The sequence below is a fragment of the Budorcas taxicolor genome, chromosome 6 (assembly GCF_023091745.1).
Source record: "Budorcas taxicolor isolate Tak-1 chromosome 6, Takin1.1, whole genome shotgun sequence".
Classification (NCBI taxonomy): domain Eukaryota; kingdom Metazoa; phylum Chordata; class Mammalia; order Artiodactyla; family Bovidae; genus Budorcas; species Budorcas taxicolor.
The window spans coordinates 4,937,020-4,954,926 of NC_068915.1; the positions used below are offsets into that span (position 1 = coordinate 4,937,020).

Here is a 17,907-nt window from a genome sequence, read left to right on the forward strand (position 1 = left end):
TAGGGCTCATTCTTTTACTGAGAACAATCTTCAGTGTAGTCCTCACCCCAATATATCCTGGGCTATGTGTACAGTTTACTACACATGCTAGATGTATCGGGTTCAAGTATTTGTTCCATGTCTTCCCGTTTCTGGTGTATAAAGAATCAGCTCTGGCCACTTTAAGTCCTCTTCTGTGTCTATCATGTTTCATATGTTCGTTATAATTGTTCGTTCCACTTAAAATGTCCCATCAACTTCTACCTTTAGGCATTTTGCAGCCAAGTCTCTTCTTTGCCCAGGTACTTGCTCAAACACAGTGCGTTGCAGCTGAGTTGTTAGCCGCTGATGCTCAGAAGAGGCTTTCTTCTTTCCCGTAGGCTCTGCAGGATGCTTGCTGTGTCCGTGCAGGACTACGGTGCTCTGTCTCTAACGTGACTTCGCTTCCCTTTCTACTAGTCAAATAAAGGCCACAGTGACAGAAATAATGTTGAAGCCTCCTTGCCAGGAAGATGTTGCTGCATGTGTGTTAAGTCACTTCAGTCATGTCTGACTCTTTGCAACCCCATGGACTGTAGCCTGCCAGGCTCCTCTGTCCATGGGATTCTCCAGGCAAGAATATTGGAGTGGGTTGCCTTGCTCTCTTCCAGGGGATCTTCCCAATCCAGGGATGGAACCCAGGCCTCTTAGGTCTCCTGCATTGGCAGGCGGGTTCTTTACCATTAGTGCCACCTGGGAAACCCCAGGAAGGTGTTATTTCCCCTAAATTCACTGTCTCCAATTGGACAGAAGCAAGATCTCCATGGGACATCTCTTGTACCACATTAAATAGGCTCTTTTTCTCCTTGTCTCACCCTGAAGTAGTGTCTGTTACAGAGATATTTTCATGCACCCTTTAATTTTCAAAGTCTGATAACTTGGATTACATATTCCTTGTGCTTGGCACACTCCTTGGTTAGGAGTTCTAAAATATTTGTAGCAGGAATATATAATGATTTTATTTATTAATTTTTAAAATATAAATTTATTCATTTTAATTGGAGGATAATTACTTTACAATATTATAGTGGTTTCGCCGTACATTCACATGAATCAGCCATGGCTGTACATGTGTTCCCCATCCTGAAGCCCCTCCCTCCTCCCTCCCCATCCCATCCCTCAGGGTCATCCCAGTGCACCAGCCCTGAGCACCCTGTATCATGCATCAAATCTGGACTGGTGACTCATTTTACATATGATAATATACATGTTTCAATGCCATTCTCCCATATCATCCCACCCTCGCCCTCTCCCACAGAGTCCAAAAGACTGTTCTATACACCTGTGTCTCTTGTGCTGTCTCGCATACAGGGTTATCGTCACCTTCTTTCTAAATTCCATATATATGTGTTAGTATACTGTAATGGTGTTTTTCTTTCTGGCTTACTTCACTCTGTATAGTAGGCTCCAGTTTCATCCACCTCATTAGAACTGATTCAAATTCTTTTTAATGGCTAATATTCCATTGTGTATTTGTACCACAGCTTTCTTATCCATTCGTCTGCTGATGGACATCTAGGTTGCTTCCATGTCCTGGCTATTATAAACAGTCCTGTGATGAACACTGGGGTACACGTGTCTCTTTCAATTCTGGTTTCCTTGGTGTGCATGCCCAGCAGTGGGATTGCTGGGTCATATGGCAGTTCTGTCTCCATTTTGTAAGGGATCGCCACACTGTTCTCCATCGTGGCTGTACTAGTTTGCATTCCCACCAACAGTGTAGGAGGGTTCCCTTTTCTCCACACCCTCTCCAGCATTTATTGCTCATAGATTTTTGGATCGCAGACATTCTGACTGGCGTGAAGTGGTACCTCATTGTGGTTTTGATTTGCATTTCTCTGATAATGAGTGATGTTGAGCATCTTTTCATGTGTTTGTTAGCTATCTGTATGTCTTCTTTGGAGAAATGTCTTTAGTTCTTTGGCCCATGTTTTGATTGGGTCATTTATTTTTTTCTGGAATTGAGTTGTAGGAGTTGCTTGTATATTTTTGAGATTAATTCTTTGTCACTTGCTTCGTTTGCTATTATTTTCTCCCATTCGGAAGGCTGTCTTTTCACCTTGCTCACAGTTTCCTTTGTTGTGCAAAAGCTTTTAAGTTTAATTAGGTTCCATTTGTTTATTTTTGCTTTTATTTCCAATACTCTGGGAGGTGGTATAATGATTTTAAAGATTTATTTTTTAAATGGATGACACATAACTTGAGTTAAAGATTGAAGAATTTATGAAGTTCTAAATAAATTGGGACTATAACCAAGAACTTCAAACTGACAAAATATATTTGACACAATTTAATTACTAGTGGGTTTATTTTTGTGTTTCCCAGGCGGTGTTAGTGGTAAAGAATCTGCCTGCCAATGCAGGAGACATGATTTTGATTCCTGGGTTGAGAAGATGACCTGGAGAAGGGCATGGCAACCCCTCACTCTAGTATTCTCTCCTGGAGAATCCCATGGATAGAGGAGCCTGGCTGGTTGCAGCCACAGGGTTGCAAAGAGTTGAAGCGACTTAGCACACATGCATGCAGACTTATTTTTTCCTCCTTTGAGAGACAAAAGGGATCCATGAGCTCAGGGAAGAAAAAGTTTTCTACAAGCTCTCATTAGGAAATTTTACAATACATCTTGTCTCTGTGGAAGCAGTATTGTCTTATAGGCAGTGTTATGCAGATATTAAAGACATCCTTCTTGCCCTGGAAGGATGATTGAGTCTGCCATGTGCCACAGTAGAAGTTCATAGACTCACTTCTGTGTAATTATAGCAAAATCCAGATGGCTTGTTGAAAAACATTGAAGTATAGCTGTGAGGCTTAGTTCTGATCCATGATGATAATAACTGCCATTTATTTTGAGACTATTTTGTGCTTGGGTCTCTGCAAAGTAGGCATTGTCAGAATCATTGTTCAGACAAGGAAGTAGAGTTTTCCAGGGGTTATTAACCTTTCCTATGGACTCAAGTTAATATGTCTCAGATATGTGGTTCAAAACTCCATATTTCCTGATTCAAAAATTCTTGCTGTATCCCTGGCTCCTTGCCACTCCAGCGGAGAGACTGGAAGCTCTTATAACAGGAAGGGAGTTCCCCATGGTAGGAGCAATGGAGGGACAATCCTCTGGCAGTTCTGTCAGAAGAAAGAAGTTTCCAGAAGCTATTTTTGCAGATAGTCAATATAATTTAGCACAAACTCTGGCACAATCTGTGTGATTCTTTTAAAAAAAGTCTTTTTGCTTCCTTCGGGCCTAAGGTTTTTTGTGGCAAAATTTTGCAGAAACATTCAGAAATGATGAGGAGTCAGCATGATGCCAATTTTTTCTTCGCAGCTGCATAGTGGCCTTTTGCAAAGAAAATCTTACAATAACTGAATTCCTCAGGCAAAGAGAACAGCAGTGCAAAGACTGGATTATAGCTCATGGAGGAAACATTTGACCCCATGGTATAATTGTTGTTTTTACTTTATTTATTTATTTGTGCTATCTTTTCTCTAGAGAATACACCTGTCACATAGCTAGAAGTCTTCCAATCTGGTTTTCTGTATGTTGACAAGTTTTTTATAACAAAGATTTTAAATTACCTTTAGGGCAAGCAGTATTAGTAACTTTCAGAAAAAAAACCATTGTTTCTTATATTAGTCACGTCTACCATTTAAATATTATACTTCACAACTTAGATTTGGATATAAAAGCTTAAGATCTACGGACCTATTTCAGCAACAGAAGATTTTGTTAATGTGTTAGAAATAAATGACACTCATATTCCATTGCTAGTTACAAAGACTTTGAAATAGGTAAACCAATGTTGATGAACATCATTTTCTTCAGTTCACCCAAAATGCTAAGAAAAGTAATATATTCTTCATTCATATGTAAATTTATGTTACTATGGTACTTGGGTGCAGATGGAAACAACAGAGGAAGTTCTAAAATTAATGATCTTCAAACAATATTAATTTGCCATGACTGCATTAATACTCAGCATAACAGGATAGAGTTAGAAGCTTACCTCTGATGATGAAATACTTTGTGAAACTTCAATCTGCCAAATCTAAGCAGAGACAATGGGCAGAGGAGGAGGCCTTATGGAGACCCCAATTCAGAAAGGAATTAACATCATCAGTTGCATATGTTCCCCTTTTTACTGAGAGGTCACTAAGACATCAGGACTCAAATATGATCTTTATTTTAAATTAACATTTTATACAGAAAAAGTTGATTTTTGCCTCCATGCTAAAGAGTTAGTAAGCATTATAATAATAATTATTATGTTTCAGTTCAGTTCAGTCGCTCAGTCGTGTCCGACTCTTTGCGACCCCATGAATTGCAGCACGCCAGGCCTCCCTGTCCATCACCATCTCCCAGAGTTCACTCAGACTCACGTCCATTGAGTTGGTGATGCCATCCAGCCATCTCATCCTCGGTCGTCCCCTTCTCCTCCTGCCCCCAATCCCTCCCAGCATCAGACTCTTTTCCAATGAGTCAGTTCTTCTCATGAGGTGGCCAAAGTACTGGAGTTTCAGCTTCAGCATCATTTCTTCCAAAGAAATCCCAGGGTTGATCTCCTTCAGAATGGACTGGTTGGATCTCCTTGCAGTCCAAGGGACTCTCAAGAGTCTTCTCCAACATCACAGTTCAAAAGCAACAATTCTTCAGCGCTCAGCCTTCTTCACAGTCCAGCTCTCACATCCATATATGACTACTGGAAAAACCATAGCCTTGACTAGATGGACCTTAGTCGGCAAAGTAATGTCTCTGCTTTTGAATATGCTATCTAGGTTGGTCATAACTTTTCTTCCAAGGAGTAAGCGTCTTTTAATTTCATGGCTGCAGTTACCATCTGTAGTGATTTTGGAGCCAAAAAAAATAAAGTCTAACACTGTTTCTACTGTTTCCCTATATCAGAGAGTTTACAGAAAATAATCACTTAAACTAAATTCCTCCTTACTCATTTGAATGGCGTATTAAGGTGATCCACCTATTTTTAACAATGTTTCAGTAACGATTTTATTTTAGCAAGCGGAAAGAGAAACCAGTACGACAAATTGAGTGGCTCTGACAAACGTAAGAGCATTGGTATTTCTTTTTGGTTAATTACTGATTCTTTTAAATCTTATTTCTGTGGATTAAAAATTTGTGGATGAGCTAGGCTGTGGTTATGAACTGGCTAATCCTCAAAATATCTGTCAGGTTCAGAGAAACGTTTCATAAAAGCGGGGTCTTAGAGTCCTCTCTGATGAGAGATATCCCTTGGAGAATCACATAACTCTGTCTTTTCTTAGACATAGTCACTTGGATCGAATAGGAGCATCTGAGCACAGGGTAACTATTTACTTGACCTTGGCCAGATTTTCTGCTCAGATCTAGAGGAGGTGGAGGAGAATTGGAAAGGAGATATGAAAGAGAAGAGAAAGAGGGGGAGATCTGTTTGTTCTGGAGGTGCTTGTGTGTGTGTGTGCGTGTGTGCGCTCAGTGGCTCAGTTGGGTCTGATTCTTTGCCACCCTACGGACTTTGGCCAGCAGGTTTCTCTGTCCATGGGATTTTCCCCCCAAGAACACTGGAGTGGGTTGCCATTTCATCCTCCAGGGGGTCTTCCTGACATAGGGATTGAACCTGTGTCTCCTGCGATGCTGGCAGATTCTTTACCACTGAGCCGTCTGGAACGCCCAGCGGTGCTACTAAGCCTCACTAGAGAGTGAGTCAGACTGAATCAGCTGGAGATAAAATCAAGGACATTGGAATCAACCAGTTCTGAGTTTTGTTTTGTTTTGTTTTTTTAACCTTCACCACTTCATGGGTGCATGAAATTGAGTAAGATCAATCACCTATCTCTTGTGTATAAAATGGGGCTAATACATTTTCTTTGCAGGGCTGTTATGTTAGGGCTGTTTTAGGGCTTTAAGATAATGAATAGGAAAAGCCTGGTCCAGTTTCTGGCATATAGTAGGAAATAATTATCCTTCTTGGTTTCACTTTCCTTTAGCTTCATGCTACCTTTCCATAACTGCTCCATGAATAGCACCTAACTTTGGGGGTGGCTGAGATGACCACTGATTTGTCCTTTGGCTTTTCTTTTTACAACACTCACTCTAGTCCCAACAACTTCTAGGTTCCTTCTAATCAAAGAATTTTATGATTCTTCTCTGGTACTGCATACAAATAAGAATTTTATGATTCTTCTCTGGTACTGCATACAAATCTTTGCTGTCATCATTCAAAAGCAAGAGATGAAAGAAAATTTAATGGGCAGACATTTTCAGGTTTCAGTGTCATCTTTTCATGGCACTCTTGTGACTATGGAATCAATGCTATGGAAAGGATGGTTTCAGAGCAGGCATCCAGCAACCAAACTCTAGATTTTATTTTTAAGATTTTTTTCTTTTTTTTTTTTGAGTTGCAAAAAATATATCTTTATTCTTTTCTGCTCAGGCAACTTGGTTTTATAGTCATTCAATACAATCCTTCTGACTCCAAGGAGACAAAAGATAAACAAACTTCATTATTTTTTTCTATCAGGCTTTTAATCTATCACGAGAGTTGGTAACAGTAATTAATAACTGAGACACAATGAAAAGATTTTATGGTATGTGTGGTAAAATAATTAACTATTACAGAATTATAACTTAAGTCTTCCCCCTGTAGCAAAAGAACAAGGCCTGCACCTGTATAGAAGTTTGAATTAAAAAACTAGAGCTTGATTTAGGCATACCAATGAAAAAAATGTCCTCCAAAAACAAATTTGAAAGTAAGGAAAAACTTATTTGGAGTCATTTCTCTGTGTCAAGATTGTGTAGTTTTTTTTTATTTTTTTAAGACTGGATTTAAACTCTTGATATAAAGCAGACTTTTAATTTCCCGTTTTTCAAAGACAATATTGAAAGGTCATTTTCTAGCTTTAAAAGCTTAAAGAAATGACTCATTCTACCACTACTGTCTTAAGGGCTTCAAAATCAAATTTCCGGTCAGTATTGTTCATTTTGATTTGGCAAATATGTATCCCTTTTTATGTGTTGTAAGATAGATTATTTTTAAGAGCTTTTGTTTCTGGTTTCTGTGTTTTACGTAGATCTTCAGAAAAATCCAACAAATAGATAAAAAGAACACTCCATGCTTTAATGAAATATACTGTTTGTGTTAGCTGTAACAAAATCTCTGATAGAGATTCATAGATGATCCAGAAAATTTCTCATTTTATTAATCTCAGATTTAATCTTTACAAACTAATTTATTTTTTATTGTTTCCTAATTAGTAAAGATAGCTACTTTCGGAAAGATGAGCATTCTCAAGATGAAGACTTGGTTCCCCCAGAAACGTAGCAGCAATAAAACGGGAGTTATGCCAGGGTGTGGGTCATCAGTGAATGAGGCTTACATCGGAAAACTTTGATACGAGGCTAAGTCCAGGAAACTTTTCTTTTTCTCTCTAGTGATCAGAAACCGTGGAAGCTTCTGTGCCCAAAGAGACACAGTAGAGCATCTGGCAGAGGAGCCGGGATGGCCTGAGGGTCAGGGCTGAAAGGTTGTGTATGACAGGGAGTGAGTGCCCCGGGGAACATGCCAGGATACCTCTGGACTGTGGTCTGGTTCCAGCTGGTTTCAGTGGACCTGCTCTGGCTGAACGGACTCCTGGAAAACCTACTTAGTCCAGATTCTTTGAGGAACAAACAACAAATGGATTCTCAGCTCACCAATGACTAATTAGAAAATCTCGGATTATCCTCAGAATTAACTTTTCAAAAACTATTTATTTTATTTATTATTTAATTATTTGGCTGCACCTGGTCTTCACAGCAGCACCCATGGTATCTTTAGTTCCCCAACCAAGGATCGAGTCTGGGCCCCCTGCATTGGAAGCACAGAGTCTTAGCCACTGGGCCACCAGGGAAGTCCCTCAGAGTTGACTTTTAATCAAGACATATTTAGTAACCAATATTACATGCTTCAAGGCCGTCTAATTTCAAATTTCCCCCAAACTTCTTTTATTTATTGATATGTGTGTACTCAGTTGTGTCTGACTCTGTGACTCTGTTGACTGTACCCTGCCAGGCTCCGCATTCCATGGAATTTCCCAGGCAAGAGTCCTGGAGTGGGTAGCCATTTCCTCCCCCAGGGGATCTTCTGAACCCAGGGACAGGGACTGAACCCCGCCCCTCAGTCTCCAGCATTGGCGGATTTTTTACTACTGTGCTATCTTGGAAGCCCAAGTTAATTCACATACCCCTATGAAAAGTTAGATATCGTCAATGGTAAGTCAAAGAGATCAGAACTCAGAGAATGATTAAGGCATTTGTTCTTCTCATCCCTAGCCACCTACCCTTCGGTTTATTTTTTCTTCATAATTAATTCTTTAAAATTTCCAAATACCGCTATTAACATGATTTTCTTAATCCTTTTTCAAAAACCTTTTTCTGAACTTTAATAAAATTCTCCTACTTAGGAAATTAGAACTCTTTATGTTCCAAAGTTTTCCTTAGCCTAGAAGACAGGAATCATTTCTACCTGTGTTGCTAAAAACATGACAACAGGCCCCAAATTGAGTTCCTTATACTAAATTCTCCATCAAAACTGAGACAATCCCAAATTTTGGCTCTCCTAGAAAATGGGAGCTTTGGCCAGCCAATAGGTAGGTGCTTGATCAGCATTAGTTTAGGTGATATGCCTGATAGACCCCCAACATCCCCTAAAAGAAAGATACCTTTCAATAGTCAATCCGTTTTTTGCCTGGTATGACTTTGTTGTTCCTAAGCCCTTCTGCTTATAAAAGCCTTTCATTTTGTATAGGTCCTCGGAGCTCCTTTCTTTCAGTCACAGTGGATGTTGTCTAACTCATGAATGGTTGAATAAAGCCAATAAGATTTTTAAAATGTGTTCAGATGAGTTTTTCTTAACAGTGTGCCTTTAATTTTGTCAAAATTGTTATTATTTTATCGGTTTATAAGAAACAATATTTATTGAGAACATCAAATACTTTCCGAGAAAAGAACCCAGTGTGGAAAATGATCAAGAATATCCAGAGAAATGAGAAGAGAGATTCCAGTTCCTCCTGAAGAAACAAACATCCTTTTGAAATTCTGAATGCCACTGCAGTATCTACTAACTTTATTAAAAACACTAAAAGAAGACTTGTTAATTTACGGTGGAAATTCCAGATTCTATTGTTTGGTCACTCCCTTTTATCTCCCCCATCTCACATTTTGACTGAAAATCTGCAATTGGTCTGGTGATTTTCCAGGAGGAGAAGACGCGGGGATAGTTTATCTTTGGATTCCCAGGGATTAGGACACCATAACAGAACTAATTTCTACTGGATTTAAATATTACTTCAATTGTTCACGACAAATTTCGAGTTAACTTGAAATGGATTACTTGCAGGCTGCGTATACCCTCTTGTCTCTGAACGTTAATCAACGTATTTATTAGTCCCCTAGGAGTTTAAGCCTCTGAAATAAGCATGAAGTAATCCAAAGATGCGGACCTCACAAGTAAAAGGGCTGAAACTTCCTAGAGCTCAGGGACTGCTCTCAGTAGTTAGGCAGTAAGTATGCTTTCGGTCTGAAACTTGTAAAGTTGTTTGGGAGGATGGCCCCAGCTCTGTCAAGACCCATTTAGTTTTGCAGCCGAAGAGTGTAAAATCCCCCGACTGGGAGCACTAGTTCAGAGTCGAACCCCAGAGGCCAGAGAAGGGCGGGCACGTGGCCCACCAGCCGGGCGCAGCGCGCGCCGGCGGCTCGGCTCCCCGGCCTCCGGGTTCGAGGCTCCGCGCCGCGCGCGGGTGCGGGCCGCTAACTTCGGGCCAATCAGCGCGCGGCGTGCGCCCGCGGCGTCCCCGCGCCCCCGCGCCCGCCGTGGCAGCCGCGGCCTCCGCCGCTCGCGGCCGAGCCGGACCCGGGACGAGGAGGGGCCGGGCCGCGGGGGATCCTGGAGTCGGCGGGAGGTGGGGATTCTGGGAGGGAGGCTCCACTTCCTCCTGCCCGCCGGCCTCTCCCCGCCGCCCCGGCACCCCAGTTCCCCGGTGCCGGCGCTGAGGGCGGCGGCGGCGCGGCGGCAGCATGCTGGGCATGTACGTGCCGGACAGGTTCTCCCTGAAGTCCTCCCGCGTTCAGGACGGCATGGGGCTCTTCACGGCCCGCCGCGTGAGGAAGGTGGGTGACCCGGCGGCGGCCCGCCGCGCCGCGCGCCCCTCAGCCGCGCCCGCGGGCTCCGCGCGCGTCGCCTCTCTGCGGGCGCCCCGCGGGGAGCCGGGCCGGCGGGGCGGCTTCCGAGCCCCAGTCCTCCCGAGCCGGCGGCGCCACGTAGGTGCGGCGGGGCGCGCTCCGCCGCCGGCCGCCCTGCGGCAAGATGTCTTTCCTCCGCTGCAGGAAGTGAGGCGGGATGCTGCCTCCGCCGCCGCGGCCCCGCCGGGGGGCTCTGTCCTGGCGCTGGCAGAGGCACGCGCGGGCGGCGGTCTCTCGGGCGCGCACGCAGCTCCGCCGCCTTTCTTGCTTCAGGATGTGGAAATGTGGCCAGAGACGCCTCGCTTCCCCGGTGGGGATGGATGGGGGTGGGGGCGCTGCCCACAGCGCCGCGTTACCGCAGGCCTCAGCATCTCATTCTGGCATCCGGCAGTTCTTCCCCTCTTTTCAAAATGTGTAATGTGAGTTCTGGGAGGTGCCGTCTAGATAATGTATGAATCTCGGCCCCTTTCAGTTTTTCTGGATTTTTCTCCCTCTCTCCTTCCAGAAGTTTAGAGACACGTGAGTAGGACCAGCACATGGCAGTTCTTGTCAGAGAATGGACTGGAAATGCTGGAGGTTGAAAGCAAACGCTCAGGAGGCGAGACTACGGGAAAATACCAAGACTTTGTATCTGCTGAGACTGTTAACAGCTGCCATTCCGGAGGATAGGTAATAGCTGAAACCGAGGAGGCAGCAATGAAGTGCGCAGGACAGGGAGAGCCAGCGTTTACTGAGTAGCTACTTGGTGCTAGGGCCCACACGTGCTGTTGTTATTTCTGTTGGTAGCTTCACTGGCGTAACACTCCTGCGAGAACAGTCTTAATCTGCGTGCAGGAGAGGAGAGAACAGAAGGACTTGGAGGTTGAATTTCCTTCTGAGTTCGTGAGTTAGGCTGCCACCCCTTGCTTCTTGGTCCAAAGCCCATGTTGTTTTCAGGTCTTTTTCTGCCATCTTCCCAGCACCCGTCACCCCGACTTTGTTAGGGGTGAGGTTTGGGCGAGAGCATGTTTGTTCTGTGAAGGTGGGCTAAAGGAGCTTCGCAAGATGCACCTGAGACACAGGGATATCTTTCATTTGAGTATGAGTTTTCCCCACCCCCTCACCTAAGGAGCAGGTGAAGGAAGGTGCTTCAGAAGGCCTTCATTGACAGCAGGGGCTGTAAGTAACACCCAGGGTAAAATTGGGAGTGATAAACCCCCTATTTACTCTTTTAAATAGGAGAGTGGGAGAATGCTCCAAGGTGAAAAGCAGGTGTCAGCGCTTTATCTGGATAGGTGTTTTTGCCCAAATGGTAAACTTCTGCTCTTTCACAGATTGAGATTCTATTTTTAATTTTCTCTCAAGAAATGAAAATTCACAAATGGATTTTTCTTGAAGGTCTCAGGACTGAATGTAAGTACTTAAAAAGCATAGTTCTTAAACATTAGTTTAATGGTGGTGGTTTAGTTGCTAAGTTGTGTCCGACTCTGGCGACCCCATGAACTGTAGCCCCCAGGCTCCTCTCTTCATGGGATTTTCCAGGCAAGAATACTGGAGTGGATTGCCATTTCTTTCTCCAGGGAATCTTCCCGACCCAGGGATCTAGTAATATACTAAAATTGTAGAAATATTAGAGTTATTAAATTATTCTTATTTTGCTTTACTAAGATTTCTAGAAAGAGCTGGCTGATATATGTTCTTTTGATATTTTTATTCCAAATTATTTTTCCAAGAATTAACTTATTTGGAAGTTTTAAATTATTTCGTGGTGTAGAGTGAACAGCTTCCAAAATTATATATTACAGCAGTACTTACAGATACTTCTGTTTTCTTGGTTTATGTAACTTCAGCATGTAAAACACATAGTTTCATCTAGGTCATAACTAGAATTCTTAACCTGTATTTCAAGTGAATCTGCAGATGTTTGCAATAAGTTCAAATGATACACTGTTAGTGACAAAGTTTAGTTATGAACACAAGATAGTCAGTCATAAGGTAATTGATCATGGGCAAGTTCATTGATGCCAAAAATGACCTTGTAGGTTTCAGCTCCTTGCCTTCCAAAAACAGGTCTAAAACTGAAGCTGAATGGCAGATTTTAGCTGTGCTGTAAAGCTAAAGCTGAATATCAGTGCATCCCTTACCTGTTTGCATATAGTTTTCTGATACTTAAATATGTTTCAGGTTACCTTGTATTAGGTAGAACTCTGGCCTCAGATCTCAAAGGATCTGAGAAAAAAAAATATTTTAGCAGCTATATTAAGGATCTTACTTAAAAGTCTGTTCTTTATTCTGAACAAATTTTGGAATCTTATTTTAGGTTTTTAAGTTGGAAGTTATAGATGTTTTAGTACACTTTTATAACATGTATACTTGCATGTTATTATTGCCAAATTCAGACTTAAATTGAAGAAAGTAGGGAAAACCACTAGACCATTCAGGTATGACCTAAATCAAATCCCTTATGATTATACAGTGGAAGTGAGAAGTAGAATCAAGGGATTAGATCTGATAGAGTGCCTAAAGAACATATAGACGGAGGTTCGTGACATTGTACAGGAGACAGGAATCAAGACCATCCCCAAGAAAAATGTAAAAAAGCAAAATGGCTGTCTCAAGAGGCCTTACAAATAGCTGTGGAAAGGAGAGAAGTGAAAAACAAAGGATAAAAGGAAAGATATACCCATTTGATTGGAGAAGGAAATGGCAACCCACTTCAGTATTCCTGCCTGGAGAATCCCGGGGATGGGGGATCCTGGTGGGCTGCCGTCTATGGGGTCGCACAGAGTCGGACATGACTGAAGTGACTTAGCAGCAGCAGCATACCCTTTTGAATGCAGAGTTCCAAAGAATAGCAAGGAGAGATAAGAAAGCCTTCCTCAGTGATCAGTGCAAAGAAATAGAGGAAAATAATAGAATGGCAAAGACTAGAGATCTCTTCAGGAAAATTAGAGATACCAAGGGAACATTTCATGCAAAGATGGGCTCAATAAAGGACAGAAATGGTATGGACCTAAGAGAAGCAGAAGATATTAAGAAGAGGTGGCAAGAATACACAGAAGAACTATACCAAAAAGATCTTCACGACCAAGATAATCATGATGGTGTGATCACTCACCTAGAGCCAGACATCCTGGAATGTGAAGTCAAGTGGGCCTTAGGAAGCATCACTACGAACAAAGCTAGTGGAGGTGATGGAATTCCAGTGGAGCTATTTCAAATCCTAAAAGACAGTGCTGTCAAAGTGCTTCACTCAATATGCCAGCACATTTGGAAAACTCAGTGGTGGCCACAGGACTGGAAAAGTTCAGTGTTCGTTTCAGTCCCAAAGAAAGGCAATGCCAAAGAATGTTCAAACTACCACACAATTGGACTCAGCTCACACACTAATAAAGTAATCCTCAAAATTCTCCAAGCCAGGCTTCAGCAATATGTGAACTGTGAAATTCCATATGTTCAAGCTGGTTTTAGAAAAGGCAGGAGAACCAGAGTTCAAATTGCCAATATCCACTGGATCATCGAAAAAGCAAGAGAGTTCCAGAAAAACATCTATTTCTGCTTTTTTGAGTATGCCAAAGCCTTTGACTGTGTGGATCACCACAAACTGGAAAATTCTTCAAGCGATGGGAATACCAGACCACCTGATCTGTCTCTTGGGAAATGTGTATGCAGGTCATGAAGCAACAGTTAGAACTGGACGTGGAACAACAGACTGGTTCCAAATACAGAAAGGAGTATGTCAAGGCTGTATATTGTCACCCTGCTTATTTAACTTATATGCAGAGTACATCATTAGAAACACTGGGCTGGATGAAGCACAAGCTGGAATCACGAGAAATATTGCCAGGAGAAATATCAGTAACCTCAGATATGCAGATGACACCACTCATGGGAGAGAGCGAAGAAGAATTAAAGAGCTTCTTGATGAAAGTGAAAGAGGAGAGTTAAAAAGCTGGCTTAAAGCTCAACATTCAGAAAACTAAGATCATGGCATCCGGTCCCATCACTTCATGGCAAATAGATGGGGAAACAGTGGAAACAGTGACAGGCTTTTATTTTCTTGGGCTCCAGAATCACTGCAGATGGTGACTACAGCCATGAAATTAAAAGACGCTTTCTCCTTGGAAGAAAATCTGTTACCAACCTAGACAGCATATTCAAAAGCAGAGACATTCTTTTGCCAACAAAGGTCCCTCTAGTCAGTTCAGTTCAGTTGCTCAGTCATGTCCGACTCTTTGCGACCCCATGAATTGTAGCACGCCAGGCCTCCCTGTCCATCACCAACTCCCGGAGTTCACCCATACTCATGTGCATCGAGTCGGAGATGCCATCCAGCCATCTCATCCTCTGTTGTACCCTTCTGCCCCAAATTCCTCCCAGCATCAGGGTCTTTTCCATGAGTCAACTCTTCACATGAGGTGGCCAAAGTATTGGAGTTTCAGCCTCAGCATCAGTCCTTCCAATGAACAACTAGGACTGGTCTCCTTTAGGATGGACTGGTTGGATCTCCTTGCAGTCCAAGGGACTCTCAAGAGTCTTCTCCAACACCACAGTTCAAAAGCATCAATTCTTTGGCGCTCAGGTTTCTTCATAGTCCAACTCTCACATCCATACATGACCACTGGAAAAACCATAACCTTGAATAGATGGACCTTTGTTGGCAAAGTAATATCTCTACTTTTTAATATGCTATCTGGGTTGGTCATAAGTTTCCTTCCAAGGAGTAAGCATCTTTCATTTTTTGGCTGCAGTCACCATCTGCGGTGATTTTTGAGCCCCCCAAAATGAAGTCTGCCACTGTTTCCACTGTTTCCCCATCTATTTCCCATGAAGTGATGGGACCAGATGCCATGATCTTAGTTTTCTGAATGTTGAGCTTTAAGCTACCTTTTTCACTATCCCTTTCACTTTCATCAGGAGGCTTTTGGCTATGGTTTTTCCAGCAGTCATGTATGGATGTGAGACTTGGACTCTAAAGAAAGCTCAGTGCTGAAGAATTGATGCTTTTGAACTGTGGTGTTGGAGAAGACTCTTGAGAGTCCCTTGAACTGCAAGAAGATCCAACTAGTCCATCCTAAAGGAAATCATTCCTGAATATTCATTGGAAGGACTAATGTTGAAGCTGAAACTCCAATACTTTGGCCACCTGATGTGAGAACTGACTCGTTTGTAAAGACCCTAATGCTGGGGAAGATTGAAGGCAGGAGCAGAAGGGGGTGACAGAGGATAAATGGTTGGATGGCATCCCCGACTCAATGGACGTGAGTTTGAGTAAACTCCGGGAGTTGGTGATGGATGGGGAGGCCTGCTGTGCTGCAGTCCATGGGGTCACAAAGAGTCAGACATGACTGAGCAACTGAACTGAACTGATGCTTGCATAATAATTGTTATTTTTTAAAAATTTGCAAGTTAAGTCACGTGTTGATTGCAGAGAATCTTATTGTAGACCTGTACTGATATTGGGGGATTTTGCTAGACTTTCTACTTGCAGTGCATCCATCACACTGATCTGGAATTCCCTTACCAATTGGATCCTTTAATCCTTTTCTAGACCCATCCCTTTTTGTGCCATGTTTCCTAGTGTGGGGGAGGGGGTCTCTGCAGCCAAGTCACCCAATACCCTGGTTCCACCTTTGTTCTCCTACTGTTTTCCTTGGCATCGTCTTGTTTTTGTAGGCTTGGTACTGCTGCTGCAGTACCCCCCGCCCCCCCTTTTTTTTGCTATAAAGTGTATAAAATGACAAGAAGAAGAAGAAATGATCTTTTTTGGCCATTATGGAATGTCCTTTCCTTTTCTTGTTGTTTATTCGCTAGGTTGTGTCCCACTCTTTTGCCACCCCACGGACAGAGGAGCCTAATAGGCAAGAATACTGGAGTGGCTTGCCATTTCCTTCTCCAGAAGATCTTCCAGACCTAGGGATTGAACCTGTGTCTCCTGCTTGGCAAGCATATTCTTTACTACTGAGCCACCTGGAAAGCCCCTTTTCTTACCATTATGGAAATTAGAGATTGAATGAAGAGAGGGTCATTTGTTACATATTTCTATGTGAGCCATTATTGCTTTTGAGAGAAAGAATGGATGTGAGTCTGTTGGAAAGTCCTAGAGTAGAAAAAAGAGGCCTGAGTTCATTCACACTGTACTCATTGCAGTTTCCTAATGAAAAGTGTAATAAGAAAAAGTAAATTTAACATGTTAGTTTGTCAGACCCTGTTCTAAGTGCTTGCGAAATGTTAATCTTGTGAACCTTTTGATGTTGCAAAAAAGATGTAAAATTCTAAGTTACTATGCAGATTAAAGTTAATGTTAGGTATTCAAAGCTAATATAGTAAGTAAACATACAATAAAAAGTTATGTTAACAGCTCACTGCAATGCGTTTTTTATATCATGACTATATTTTCCATTGCCAGATCATGTGATTAACCAGAGAGTGTTGTGTTTGATATTGTGTTTGTACTCAAAAAGTGGAAAGGTAAATAATATTTCTTTGAGCTCTCAGATTCTGTGATTTTATGCATAGGGTTAGGGTGGCAAATATACCACTACCAGTCTTTGTTTCCTTGAGGTTTGTTGCAGGCTGTTGATTTTCCTTTCTTCTGTTCTGATTTCCAGTCATTTAATCTTTCAGTTGTGGCAGGCACTGTACTAGGTCTTGGGGATGTATAGGTTGGCAGAAAAGGCAAGGTCTTTGTTCACCTGGAGCTTGTTTTCTTGTGTGGGAAGAGAGGCAGTAAGCAGGTACAGAAGGGAAAGTTTCCAAAATAATTACAGCATGTGTTAAGTGAAACCTGAAAACAGAATGTTGCATTAGGGAGTGAATAGAGGTGGAGCCTCCTACTTCAGGCATGCTGGGAGGGAAGACCTCTCAGAGGAGGTGACATCTGCATGAAACATGAAGGAGGTGAGCTAGCTAGAAGAATATGCAGGGAAATATGCAAGTGAGCCTGAACTAGGGTTGAACTGAGGATAGAGGAAATTGTTTGGCTTCGAGGTATTGTTTAGAGGTTAAAATAAAACCAACTAGAATCTTTCAGTGGGTTGAATGAGGCTCATTATTGAAGGAGAATCGAGGATGACTCAGTTTTTGGCTTGACCAGTTGGTGCCAACTTGTCTTGGTGCCATTTGCTCTCATGTGAAGTCTACTATGTTGGAAATGGTACTTTCAGTTGTAGAATATGTTGGTAAAAGTTCATCAAAAGCAACCAACCCTGGCGAAGCATCGAATTCAAATAGGACAGTGCACTAAGCAGTATTGATAAAAGAGTTTCTTTCTCCGTACTCTGGGACTTATAGCCTTGTTGGGAAAATGGAAATACAGTACAGAATCTTAAAAAATGCATTTTTTATGTATCACATGTCCAAATTTACACTGTTTATATGGATTGATTTTGCTGGGCACTGCTTTAGGCAACAGAATTTACAGAATTACAGTAATTTTTAGTCTGGAAAAGGAGAATGGAGCTGGAGGAATCAAGCTTCCTGACTTCAGATTATACTACAAAGCTACAGTCATCAAGACAGTATGGTACTGGCACAAAAACAGAAATATATACCAGTGGAACAAGATAGAATGCCCAGAGATAAACCCATGCACTTACGGGTACCTTATTTATGACAGAAGAGACAAGAATATACAATGGGGCAAAGATAGCCTTTTCAATAAATGGAAGTGGGAAAACTGGATAGCTACATGTAAAAGAATGAAA

The 17,907-nt window shown here is 42.2% G+C and overlaps 1 protein-coding gene across 1 annotated transcript in view; it reads left to right on the plus strand.

The window, feature by feature from the left end:
- Positions 1-10,057: 10,057 nt before the first annotated feature.
- PRDM5 (PR/SET domain 5) overlaps positions 10,058-17,907 on the plus strand; it is a 260,338-nt gene continuing 252,488 nt past the window's right edge. The window contains exon 1 of the mRNA XM_052642308.1: positions 10,058-10,150. Within this exon, the coding sequence (XP_052498268.1) occupies positions 10,058-10,150 (93 nt within the window). The remainder of the gene's footprint in view (positions 10,151-17,907) is intronic.